This window comes from Hyperolius riggenbachi, chromosome 2 (assembly GCF_040937935.1).
Source record: "Hyperolius riggenbachi isolate aHypRig1 chromosome 2, aHypRig1.pri, whole genome shotgun sequence".
NCBI lineage: Eukaryota > Metazoa > Chordata > Amphibia > Anura > Hyperoliidae > Hyperolius > Hyperolius riggenbachi.
In genome coordinates this window covers 450,658,840-450,672,774 of record NC_090647.1, presented here as the reverse complement: position 1 = coordinate 450,672,774, position 13,935 = coordinate 450,658,840, and the positions used below count along the sequence as shown (strand labels likewise).

At 43.1% G+C, this 13,935-nt stretch overlaps 1 protein-coding gene across 1 annotated transcript in view; it reads left to right on the top strand.

Annotated features, from left to right (window-relative positions):
* GDPD1 (glycerophosphodiester phosphodiesterase domain containing 1) overlaps positions 1-13,935 on the top strand; it is a 112,494-nt gene that overhangs the window by 44,915 nt on the left and 53,644 nt on the right. The window contains exon 2 of the mRNA XM_068265788.1: positions 1,731-1,773. Coding sequence (XP_068121889.1) covers positions 1,731-1,773 — 43 coding nt within the window. The remainder of the gene's footprint in view (positions 1-1,730; positions 1,774-13,935) is intronic.

Genomic DNA, 13,935 nt, shown 5'->3' with positions numbered 1-13,935 from the left:
GAGCCATATTTCACTGTGAACCTAGCACTGGTACTCAGAGCCCTATCTTACTGTGAACTTAGCACTGGTACTCGGTGAACCTAGCACTGGTACTCGGAGCCTTATCTCACTGTGAACCTAGCACTGGTACTCAGAGCCCTATCTCACTGTGAACCTAGCACTGTTACTTGAAGCCCTATCTCACTGTGAACCTAAAACTGGTACTTGGAGCCCTATCTCACTGTGAACCTAGCACTGGTATTTGGAGCCCTATCTCACTGTGAACCTAGCACTGGTACTCAGAGCCCTATTTCACTGTGAACCTAGCACTGGTACTCAGAGACCTATCTCACTGTGAACCTAGCACTGGTACTCGGTGCCCTATCTAACTGTGAACCTAGCACTAGTACTCAGAGCCCTATCTCACTGTGAACCTAGCACTGGTACGCAGAGCCCTATCTTACTGTGAACCTAGCACTGGTACTCAGAGCCTATTCTCACTATGAACCTAGCACTGGTACTCGGTGAATCTAGAATTGGTACTTGGAGCCCTATCTCACTGTGAACCTAGCACTGGTACGCAGAGCCCTATGTTACTGTGAACCTAGCACTGGTACTCAGAGCCTATTCTCACTATGAACCTAGCACTGGTACTCGGTGAATCTAGAATTGGTACTCGGAGCCCTATCTCACTGTGAATCTAGCACTGGTACTCAGAGCCCTATCTTACTGTGAACCTAGCACTGGTACTCAGAGCCCTATCTCACTATGAACCTAGCACTGGTACTCGGTGAATCTAGAATTGGTACTCGGAGCCCTATCTCACTGTGAACCTAGCACTGGTACTCGGAGCCCTATCTCACTGTGAACCTAGCACTGGTACTCAGAGCTCTATCTCACTGTAAACCTAGCAATGATACTTGAAGCCCTATCTCACTGTGAACCTAAAACTGGTACTTGTAGCCCTATCTCACTGTGAACCTAGCACTGGTATTTGGAGCCCTATCTTACTGTGAACCTAGAACTGGTACTCTGAGCCCTATCTCACTGTGAACCTAGCACTAGTACTCAGAGACCTATCTCACTGTGAACCTAGCACTGGTACTCAGTGCCCTATCTCACTGTGAACCTAGCACTGGTACTCTGAGCCCTATTTCACTGTGAACCTAGAACTGGTACTCGGTGCCCTATTTCACTGTGAACCTAGCACTGGTACTCTGAGCCCCATTTCACTGTGAACCTAGAACTGGTACTCGGTGCTCTATCTCACTGTGAACCTAGGACTGGTACTCTAAACCCTATCTCACTGTGAACCTAGAACTGGTACTCGGTGCCCTATCTCACTGTGAACCTAGCACTGGTACTCTAAACCCTATCTCACTGTGAACCTAGCACTGGTACTTGAAGCCCTATTTCACTGTGAACCTAGCACTGGTATTTGGAGCCCTATTTTACTGTGAACCTAGAAATATTTTATTAAAAGTCTGAAATATTTAAAGTTGAGTGGTGAGAAGGTAAGCCAACACTTCCTTTTAAAGCGTTTTTAATGCTTTTATCAATTATAGGGCTCTCCAGGAGTTGTTTATTCTCTTGGAAAATGTCAGCATCCATATCTAATAATAAGTAATAGCAAATCCTTTTACTGACAGTTCTGATGTACAACTATGCCTTATGCTGTAAATTTATAAGTAATATTGTACTGCATTGTAAAAAAACTGATCAACTATAAATATATATTTATCTTTTTAAAGGTGCTGGAGAAAATCTAGAAAACACAATGTGTGCTTTCAAACAGTGAGTATATTGTCTATTCTAAATACTGGATATTTTAAATATTTGAACATGATAGTAGTTGTTTTGATAAGTTGTTTAGAGGTGTTGATATGTAAAATAATGACCATGGTTAGGGCCAATTTCATTTATAATGATTCATACAGAGCATTTTGCCCCTACAATACGCCTGCAATTTCTTGACTGGTCACCTTGAAATGAAACAAATGGTTACATGTCTGTTCAGGGAATTTCCTAATTTTCCATATTTCTTCTGAAAAAGAACAAAATAACGTCTGTGTTTAGATTCTGCCTGGGGGTACACTTGTACATTGGGACGGCATATGTTAAGTCATTGTTAGCTTGCCAAGAGTTGAAAAAGGTATTTTATTGATAAGGTGTTATCACATTTCCTGGGTGAAAACTAAGTTTATTGAGTCATGATCTATAAGTAAAACAAAAAGCCACCTATTTAGTTGACTTCTAAGTTTTCTCCCACGGTTTCACATGAAGATGCATTTTTAAAGCGTATCACCGCTTATGGGTTGGGACATTATGTAAGCAGAATATCCAAGACACAAGAAACCTTACTTTTCCCACAGAAGTGGCTTGTGGTCACTTAATGCAATCTCAGTGGACATATTTTTATGTGGTCCTCTATGTTGCCGTTCTTGGATGGTGTAACGCACGCTTTTTCTTACACAAGTCAGGTTCTGAGTGTTTTAAGGGTGAAATAATCTTAGGAAACTGTCCTGTTTTATTGACCCTGGGAGCTGATACCTTATTGTGAGTACAGTACCTTGCAAGGGGGTGCAGAAAGCCACCATGCCTTATCAGTGGGAACAGGGGTTTTCTGGACATATTCTTGTGAGCAAGTACCAATGATCAGATGTAGTTTCGTTACAGACGAGATGGAAAAACACTTCTATCAACATTAAGAAGAAATAAATTATTTTTCTTTTTATCAACTTAACTCAGTTGATTGAAGTTGCATACAATAAAATTATACAGCAGTCCAAACATTATCACTGAAACGTACATTGAAAGTTATCAAATTTACAGTGTACAAGCACTCAATATTATTCATTAATGACATTTCTTCTAGACGTGCCAATTTTAGAAAGGATTTGGTCCCTGACCAAATCAGGATCCACGTAGTCATGTGCAGCAAAGCCAGTTACTCCATATCTTTTCAAACTTACTAGTGGAACCTCTGTGGGCATAAATGACTTTTTCAAGCTTTAGGGAGGGAAAGATTCCTTCCATAACTGGAGGATCAGTTTTAGCTCTAGCTATAAACAATAATCTATTAACAGCAATTCTAACATGGTCAGATATACTTCCATCCTCGAAAGCCTCCAGGATACACACAAGAACAGTTCTAGGAATAGTTATCTGATATAGCATATCTACAATGTCCAGGATGCCTCCCAATAAGAAATAAATGATTACTACACTTAGTGAGGTTGTTTGATTTTGTGTTACATTCATAGCAAATGAAGAAGGACCCATGTGCTAATTAACTGGAGCAAGGGTGTGTATCTGTTTGCTTCATTGCTGGAGCATCAAACAGCGCCATATATTTCATTTATGGAAACACCATTGGACCAGGGGGGTGTCTGGAGAGATAGGCTGCTGACAGGTATAGGCTTGCTGCTAAACAGTCGCTGTCAGCTAAATACCAGCTGCTGTGCCTGCAGAGGGAAGAAGCTAATATGCCCCTAGTGGGGAACCTCCACAATGGTTTACACATGTTCTTCCCCACTTCTGCTGTGCAGTTTCTGAGGCTATAGGCACGGGTGGCCTTGTGAGCTCCTACATGAGTGTTATTGCACAAACACCCATGTTTAATACATCTCATTACAAATCAAGCAGCCACAATAGAACAGTAATTTATGGGTTGGTTACAACCTTACTGAACTTCAGAGCATGAAGTCCAAAGCTTCCTACTCTGTGCCAAAAAAATACATCAAAAGGGGCGGTACTTAAAAGGCTCTTGGCAACAGTTGTCTAAATAGAGTACTGTTGTCAAGGTTGCAATAAGCATATATTAAGCTTGTTGTCAATTCTGGAGGTTATTAACTGGATACAAACTTAAATGGAAAAGCTTTTGTTTTGCACGTTATTGGTCTGCATTGCTAAAAGTTAGTGTTAATGATGAAAGTTTTTTGTTAGCTAGTAAAAAGCATGTTTTTTTTTCCATTACAGCCTTTTCTGTGACTTCACCGCTATTTTCTATTAATTTTGCGACTAGTCTATCTTTTGCTCCAAAAACATACAGATAAGTTAATTGGCTCACTCTAAAAAAAAAAAAAATTGGCCCTAGACTACAGTACTTACACTTCATAATATAGACATATGGCAATGGTAGGGATTAGATTGTGAGCTCCTTTGAGGGACAGTTAGTGACAAGATATATATATATATACACTGTACAGCGCTGCGTAATATGTCGGCGCTATATAAATACTAAATAATAATAATAATAATAATGCTCACTGTCAGAATATATGCAGGAAATATTGGTAAAGTTGCAATCTGCACAACCCATGTTACCTAGGTAACGAACGCATTGTTAGAGGAATGCACACTAGACAAGTAGCATAGCATTTGTTACCATAGTAATTCTCACATTACTTAATGCGGGTCGCACTAATTGCGCAACACGTTACCTTAGCGTAATTAAAGTAAAATTGCTGTGCACTCTCTACGCATGGGGAAGTCACATGGGGATGACCAGGACAAAGGCTGTAGCATTGCACAGTAAAACCCCCGTTATCCAGAATTCAGTTAACCAGAAGTCTTAAAGGGGTTCTTTCGCAAAAAAAAGTAGGCAGTTAAAAAATGTGACAGATGACAGGTTTTGGGCCAGTCCATCTTTTTAAGGGGGATTCTCAGGGCTTTCTTTGTTTTCAACAGCATTTCCTGAACAACAGTTGCAAAATCTAACTGACATAATAGTGTGCAAGTGATTAGGGAGGCCGGCTGGTATCTTGCTATTTTGGCAGTTAAACTGCTGTTCAGGAAATGCTGTTGAAAACAAAGAAAGCCCTGAGAACCCCCCTTAAAAACCTGTCATCTGTCACATTTTTTAACTGCCTACTTTTTTCGCGAAAGAACCCCTTTAAGCAACCAGAAACAAAACTCCTGGCTGTGAGAGAACGCGGAAAAGTCGCCGCGTGTGCTGCTGAGGAGGCGGTTGATTCTGCGTCCAATGCGGCGGGTTGCATGCGGAAACGTGCGTCTGGTAACAGGGCAGAACGCGGAAAAGCCGCCGCATGCAACAACAGTAAGGCGGCTGGTTCCGCGTCCAGCACGGCGGTTTGCACGCGGCAGCGTGTGTCTGGTGTGGCTGAGTCTGTTAGTGCACACAGGCTTAGGAATACGCGCGCGCGCGCTGAGAGGCAGAACTCTTATACTGGGCAAGGAGAGGTCAGCTGATCACGCCGATCAGCTGACTCCAGAGCAGCTTACTATTGGTTGATCAATTAGGGATGGTGCCGGAGAGCACTACTCCATATATAGTTACTGCTAGCCAGTCTCAAGTTGTCTGCCGTTGCGAACACTACGTGGAAGCACTCAGACCTTAGTCAGATCCAACAGTGTGTTTGAACTAGGTGGACCTGGGAATTCACACTGAGCCAGATTACTTGTACTGTTATTCTGTTCATGCTTAGACTAGTTCCAGGGTGTAGAGACCACGGACCTCACACCCAGACTAGGGAACTTGTGTTATCTATCTGTTATACTTCAGACTAGTTCCAGGGTGTAGAGACCACGGACCTCACACCCAGACTAGGGAACTGGTGTTATCCATCTGTTATACTTCAGACTAGTTCCAGGGTGTAGAGACCACAGACCTCACACCCAGACTAGGGAACTTGCGTTATCTATCTGTTATTCATCAGAATAGTTCCAGGGTGTAGAGACCAAGGACCTCACACCCAGACTAGGCATTGTTGATATCTGTTATGACTTTCTGCTTTCTTGACTATCCCTTTGATCTCTGATTCGGTACCTCGCATATCTGATATTCCGTTGCCAGACCCTGCTTGCCTTGGATACTGAATCAGCCTTCTGTCTTTGTACTTTATCTGTCCGTGTGTTGCCGACCAGGCGTGCCCGACCTCAAGAGCTATCTCTCCTCTTAAGACATAGTCTCCAGATCAGATAGTGACGTCCACCTTCAGGTGTCATTCACTCTCTGGTCCTTCCTATCTCCAGCCTGACTCCACCCCTTTGAGAGTCTCAGGCTGCTGGAAGGTTCCTGTGCCCTCAAGAGCAGTATTCCTTTACTGCCTATGGTCACCTGCTCAGCAGGTGCATTACTCAAAGTACTACTGTTACACCAAACACTCACATACTTATAGGTGTCCAGAGGTTAGCAATATATCTGTATTATCGGTGATTCTGCAGATCATCAATAATCAGGTATATATCTGCATTATTGGTGATACTGCAGATCACCAATAATCAGATTCTCTCTGCGTGCTGACACCAATCGTTACACTGGCCTTGCAGGATGCATAAATCTACTTTTACACTTCTTTATACATTAATACACCTCTGTTGCATCAAGTTAAAGGGACTCAGAGCTGATAAATTAAAAAGATTTTATGCATACCTGGTGCTTCCTCCAGCCCCATCCGCTCCGATCATTCCCACGCCGCTGTCCTCCATTGCCCATGGCTTCAGGAACCGGGTCCCATCATTGACGTTGGTCACGGCCAGCTACGCAGGAGAAGTGCGCCCTCTATGTATCTCTCCAGCGGCTGCTGTAGAGATACACAAACAGCGCACTTCTCTTATGTTAGACTGGCTTGCAACTGACGGAAGTTTAGGGACCCGGTTCCCGTAGCTGCAGACAGCGGAGGACGGCGGCGTGGGAATGATCGGAGCGGATGGGGCTGGAGTAAGCACCAGGTATGCATAAAATCTTTTTAATTTATCAGCTCTGGTACACCAAGTCTGTCCTTTGTCTTAATTTGTTTTTAATTACTGTATTTCAACATTAATAAAGAGTTTATGCTAAATGTACAGAGTGGGGTACAGTATGTTTTTTTAGCTAGGCCTATTTTTAACATTGACTCTCAAGCAATCATAAACCCTTTGCAATAAACCACACTTATCCGACATCAGCCGATCCCCATTGGTGCCGGATAATGAGGGTTTTACTGAATTATTATCAGAGAGTGTAGGCGGGGAACAAGTGTCTACTCTTGCAAGCATAAATCCGTTCTTGTTGAAGTAATTGACAAAAACAACTAAAGCTACGTACACGCCTGGAAGATGAATCTTTTTCAGTAGTGGTTTTTAAATGATTGCTGTTCAGACAAGCTGTTTGGCTTCCGAGCAAGCACTGTGTACCACTGTATGGAGAGGGGTGACGTGCAAGCGATAAAGCGGAACTTTTCTTTGGAGACAGAGGTCTGAACCAACAAATTGTTTACCAATTAAACTGTTTAAGAAACAATCAAGAATGATTGTTGTGGCTGAAGAAAATCATGTTTGTACATAGTTTAAAGAGAACCCGAGGTGAATTTTCGGGGTCCAGATGGGACGCAGAGGCAAGTTCTCTATCTAATGACATGGCTCTGTGTCCCCCAACCGCCGCTCTCTGCCCCCCCCCCCCCACCACCGCGCTATAGCCCCCCCCCCCCCCCCTCCGAGTTTAGCAACAAGATTTGTCACTAACTCTGAGGTAAACACAAGGGAGAGGAATTCCCTGTTCAAAACGCCAGCCAGGGGCGTTCCTGCAGGGTTTCCTGAGCTGCCATTGGCAGCTCTCTCACTGGCCACGCCTCCTGCTGCTCCCCCGCCTCCCTGCACACTATGAGAGACACACAGTCTCTCAGTGCAGCGTCGTGACTCAGAGGTCACACAAGTGAAAGTGGGCCATTGCGGCCCACGGGAGTGGCGGGGAGCTGCGGCTACCTGATCCTCTCAGCCCCGCGGATAAGGTAGCTGTAACGATTGGCCATGCAGATCGTGGTCGTGACTGGAACTAGACTGGCAGATCCACGATCTCTGCATGGCAATCGTTTTGGTTTAAACAAACTGGAAGATCACAATTGAAATACTGACGTCTGCACAACAGAGTAGAATAATAAATGTGTTTATTTACAAGAATGCACATACACATAGAACCAATATGCATGCAATCGTACAAGGTGACCACTGTGACTCAATATCACCCTGACTAACTAACTAATATTTACAGTGAATATGCAAGGGCACAGGTCACACAATATATACATATACCAAATATCAGCACACAGGAGTCTGGATCACACAAAATATACAGTAACACAATATACACAGACACGTCTCAGCAGAATCAGCACACGGAAGAATAGTCGTACAAGCCAGGATCAATAATCAGAGAATGCAAAGTACAAAGGCAGAAGACAGAGAATAGTCAGACTAGCAAGGATCAATACCGGGAGTTCAGAATGCAGGAACAGAGTTCAGGAAGGTTAGCCAGAGTCACAACCCTGCAAGGATTCAAGCAAAATGACCTAGCAATGTGCTGCTAGGAAGTCCGGTGTAATGTCTGATTGCGCTGCCCGGAAGCTCCCTTCCACACTGAGTAGCACGCATGCTCAGTGTGAAGTTAATTATGCTGCTGATGGTAAAATAATAAATATATCCGCTTCCACACATCATACACCCCTCAAATTTTCAGGGTAGGGAGAGGATCCCCCGAACGACCTCTATGCCAAATTGCAGCCCCCGAGCCCCACTGGTTCAGGAGATAGATTAGAGGAACCTATCTCGGGAACCAGTGGGTCTCGGGGGCTGCAATTTGGCATAGAGGTAATTGGGTGGTTCCCCTCCCTACCCTGAAAATTTGGGAAGTGTAGGATGTTTAGAAGCAGAGATATTTAGTATTTTACCATCAGCCGCATAATTCAATAGGAACTGTGGCCGCACAGTCTCCTACTGCGCATGCGGGGCAGCGCAAACCCAAAGGCAGCGTAATCAGACACAACACCGGCCTTAAATATGCAGCACATTGCTCAGGTGACTGGCCAGAATCTTCCACAGTTCCATCTGCTGGTGAGCCGAGGAATTGCACAGCTCTTTGCAATATGAGAGCCATCTGCTGGTAGACAGCGGAAGTCCACCTCAAGTTCCTTAGTGCTGCCACCAGCAGGATGACACAGGCACAGATCATTACAGTAGCCTACTTTTTTTTTTCATTTTTTTTAGTCCATCTCAGGCTCTCTTTAAGGCACAGCCATGAAGCAGAATCTTCATACAGTATGTGATTAGTGAAGTGTCTGGCCAATGCAAGGATATCAAGATCATTTCTAAACATTTATATAGCCGTATGCACATGCAAAAATATTGGATAATTTAGCCTAGTTTTGCTTAGATCTTGTTCAGCATTATTATTGCTGACCAAGTCCCTTTTAATAAATGCTTGTTTCTTGGGGAAATAATATTTATATTTAAACAGGCTCTATAAACAGCCTTGCGAGCTCTGGCATGGGAAATTTACAAAGTGTGAAGTCCAGACAGAGAAGGAGAGGGTATGGGTAGTGTTCTCCTGAATTCTCTGGTCAGATCTGCGAGAAGCTCTGCAGTTGGCTGAGCTATTTAAAGAAGGCTTACCTGGAGCATTAAAAGTATTGCTCAAGTTATATCAGTGTTTGCAATTCATTTTTAAAGGGACCCTGTACTGAGGATAAATTAATGCAACTACACATTGCTCCATGTTGCCTGACTTTCCTGTTCATCTATCTGGCCATAGTAGTGTTTGAATAACACCAGAAACAAGCATGTGGCAAATCTTGTTAGATCTGACATTAAAGGGAACCTAAACTGAGAAGGATATGGATTTTTCCTTTTAAAATAATACCAGTTCCCTGACTCTCCTGCTGAGTCTGTGTGTCTAATACTTTTAGCCACAGCCCCTAAACAAGCATGCAGATCAGATGCTCTGACTGAAGTCAGACTGGATTAGCTGCATGCTTGTTTCAGGTGTGTGATTCAACCACTACTGCAAAAAGAGATCAGCAGGACTGCCAGGCAATAAGTATTACTTAAAAGGAAACATCCATATCCCTCTTAGTTTAGGTTCCCTTTAATGTCAGAAACACCTGATCTGTATATACTTGTTCAGGGTCTATAGCTAAAAGTAATAGCGGCAGAGAATCCGCAGGGTAGCTAGGCAACTAGTATTGTTTAAAAGGAAATAATAGTGGCAGTCTCCATATTCCTCATTTCAGTTATTGTTTAAGGCAACGGTACCACTGGGTCCCACAGAGCTTTGATACAGACAAGTTACAGATGTCAGATCACAAATGCATACAGACTCATAGTCAGAAAGTCAGGGAGTTATAAACATGAGTCAGATGACAAGCAATCCTAATAGTAAACAATCTCGTAGTCAGCAAGCCAAAGGTCATAGATATATGTCAGATAGTAGTCAATCCTAATTGTGAACAATCTCCTAGTCAGCAAGCCAGAGGTCATACACGTATGTCAAGCAGTTACATGGATAGGACAGGAGAGTGGCCAAACTGGCAATAGTCTGTAAAAGCAGAAGGCAACAAAATTGTGAAATATTAGGCAAGGTTCAGGCAAGGATCCAGACAATAAGGTAAACTATAGCAAGGAATGCCCAGCAGCTAGCTCTAGCGACTTAAAGAGGAACTCCAGTGAAAATAATGTAATAAAAAAGTGCTTCATTTTTACAAAAATTACGTATAAATTATTTAGTCAGTGTTTGCCCATTGTAAATCTTTTAAATCCCCGATTTACATTCTGACATTTATAACATGGTGACATTTTTACTGTGGGCAGGTGATGTAGCTGCTGGATGCTTTTTTTGGCAGTTGGAAACAGCTGTAAACAGCTATTTCCCACAATGCAGCAAGGTTCACAGACAGGAAACTGCCAAGAATACGTACTCAGAATTTCTTTGTGGGAGGGGTTTAACCACAATATCAGCCATACAGCGCCCCCTGATGGTCTGTTTGTGAAAAGGAATAGATTTCTCATGTAACAGGGGGTATCAGCTACTGATTGGGATAAAGTTCAATTCTTGGTTGGAGTTACTCTTTAAAGTGAACCTCCGGACTAAAAATCGACTCAGCAGCACTGAAAAGGCTTGGTGTTTCTTTAACAGTATCACAGCATCAGAACTTTGTTTCTCTTATCCAAGCCTCATTTTTAGCTGCACAGAAGAAAACTGCCCGGGCTTTTTTCCCCTGATGCTGTGCAAAGCATGATGGGATTTCTGATGTTGTTGCTTCTCGTTCTGCTGTTTTGGTGCAAATTATTTTTTTTTACATTTTGAATTTGACATTTGAAGCCTAGCGTGTGCAGCTGGGAGGGGTTATCAGGAAACAGGACAGTTGGAACTGTGTCTTCTGCTCCTTGTCACCTCCTTTCAACCAAAAAGATGGCTGCCCCCATGACAAAGATGGCAGCCCCCATGAATCACAAACATTTGCCTGTTCTTTTAAAACAGGGTGGGTAAAAAATGATATTACCTATCTATTCTAATTAACATAACTAATGTAACTTAATGACAGTATGTTTGTTTAGGCTGAAGTTCTCCTTTAATGCCATCACAGGCAACACAACTGTGCCAACTAGGCCTTTATACTGCACCTGCACCAATCAGGAGCTCTCACCACAGTGGCCAGCAAGTGAATGCCGAGCCTGCCTCTAGTGATTAACTCAGGACCAGACAATCACTTCAATGTTCAGAGGCGGTGCCAGAAAGTATATGCTGAGCATCCCTGTCACCCAGCAACCCAGAGCAGGCTGACGGGGACGTACCTGTCCATGCTGAGCCTTGGTGGCCACCAATCTATTGCTGGAGCCAGGTGGAGGTGAGATCGTGACATTAGTGGAGCCAAATGGAGGTGGAATTGTGACACTGGCACTCTTGAAAACCCACCCATGTTTTCAAGAGTGTATATTAGCCACACCATTGAAACTCCTTTTTTTTTTTACAACCTTATTTAGTTAATAGGTTTACTCTAAGCTACCCCTGGATGCTTAAGTGGCCATTCACTTACAGGTTTCCACCAGATTCAACCATCAGATTCCTTTCAGATGCTTGTCAGATGAAATCTGACAGCAATGAACCTGATGTGTGCCACACACTAGGAACAGATTTTCAATAGAACCGCTGTGTTGCACTATTCTATCTAGTGTAACACTATGGGCCATCAAGCTGCCGCCGCTCTCGAGTGACCGTTGATCAACCTAGATTTGCACCTTTCTAGCTGATTTGATTTTATATAGCCAAATATGGATGGGAGAAATCGATGAATATATGGCTACCATTAGCATGTGATTGCACCTACAGAAGGCTGCACTTCATCCCTCCTTCCTGTTAGAAGTTGGTCATTTTACATACAAGAGCAGGAGATAAGGCTCTCTTCCCTAAAGGTGCGTACACACGCACTACAGCAATGAACGTTGGGTCCGTCAGACCCTCCCGCTGGGCAGGCGTTCCATTGCCGTAGTCCGTGTGTACGCACCTTAAGCAAGCAAATAGTTGCACTCATGGTAAGCAGCAGAATCCTTTTATCTTCCTGCATAGCTCATGAAGCTGAGTATGACATAACTACGGTATGCAGTATGGCTGCTTCCATTAATAACTTCACAATAACCTGTGATTTTTACACAGATTGCATTACTTTGGCACAAAGACAGGTAGGATACATATATCTGTAATAAGGAGTTGGGAATTAGGTTTTCATTGAATGTAATGCAAGAATGCAATTTCTTTTTAAAGGACCTCTGTTGCGAAAATCTTAAAATTTAAAATACATTATTATTATTTAGTGCTGACATCTTACGCAGCGCTGTACAGTATATATATATTGTCTTGTCACTAACTGTCCCTCAAAGGAGCTCACAATCTAATCCCTACCATTGTCATATGTCTATGTATCTATTATGTAGTGTAAGTACTGTAGTCTAGGGCCAATTTTAGGGGAGATCCAATTAACTTATCTGTATCTTTGGGACGTGGGAGGAAACCGGAGTGCCTGGAGGAAACCCACACAGACATGGGGAGAACATACAAATTCCTTGCAGATAGTGCCCTGGCTGGGATTCAAACCGGGGACCCAGCGGGGACCCAGCGCTGCAAGGCGAGAGCGCTAACCACTACGCCACCATGCTGCCCATGTTAACATATACAAATAAGTAGTACGTTTCTTTCTTTTATGTAGCTGTCACTTACAACAAGTAGTAGAAATCTGGGGGTTCTCAGGCAGGCAACACACTTGACTGTTTTCGTACGCGTTTTCTGCACAGAAAAACTGAGAACTCATGTTAATCAATGGGCTAGTACACACTTAATATTTTGTTCGCGCGCAGAAAAAAAACTGACATTCTGCATCCTGACTCTGCACATTTTGTCAGTTTTTTGTATCGATTACATCAGCTGCTATGAAAAAACGCGCGTTTTCCTGCATAGAGACACACTTGGTGTGCAGAAAAAGTATGCAGGAAAACGCGCGCGGAAAACTGAAAGACAAGTGTGTTCCCTGCCTCAGGGTTTTTGTTTTTTTTAAAGCACTTAGTGAATGGCAGTTGCTCCGTCCAACTGCCAAAAAAGTGTACGGTGAGCAAGAAGGCTGGCCAGCATCTTTGTATAAATCACAGAACCTGATACCCTATTACTGAACCTAAAACTTAACTTTATTCTTAAAAGGATAAGATCAAAGCAGTTGGCTGATTTACATACATAAACTTGCAAATGATGCAGGGCCTACTAAGTCAGTATATGCCGGATGAAAAACTCCATCCCAGGTCCCTTTAACATCACAAATATATATAAAATATTACACAACCCCCACCAAAAAACGCAACATGTTTCACTTCTAAACGAAGCTTTTTCAAGGGACAAAGTGCAAAGACAGTGCTCAAGTGATAAGGTGTAAAATTTACATTCTAAAATAAAAGGGCGTTGCCCGTAACATGTAGTGTGTATCGACATGCAATAAACCTGAACGCAAGTTCTTGCCTGTGGAGTGCCTCCTTCTACTATAATCTGTATCACGGTATGGAGCAGGGGTGGTGTGCCTGCTTGGAGAAGTGCTCCGGCACTGACTCTCCCGTAGGGATTGAGTTCTAGAGTCAAGTTCAATCACCCATTATTGGATTACATTCTAAAATAACAAGTATTAGGTATAGCCTATAGGCTCATAA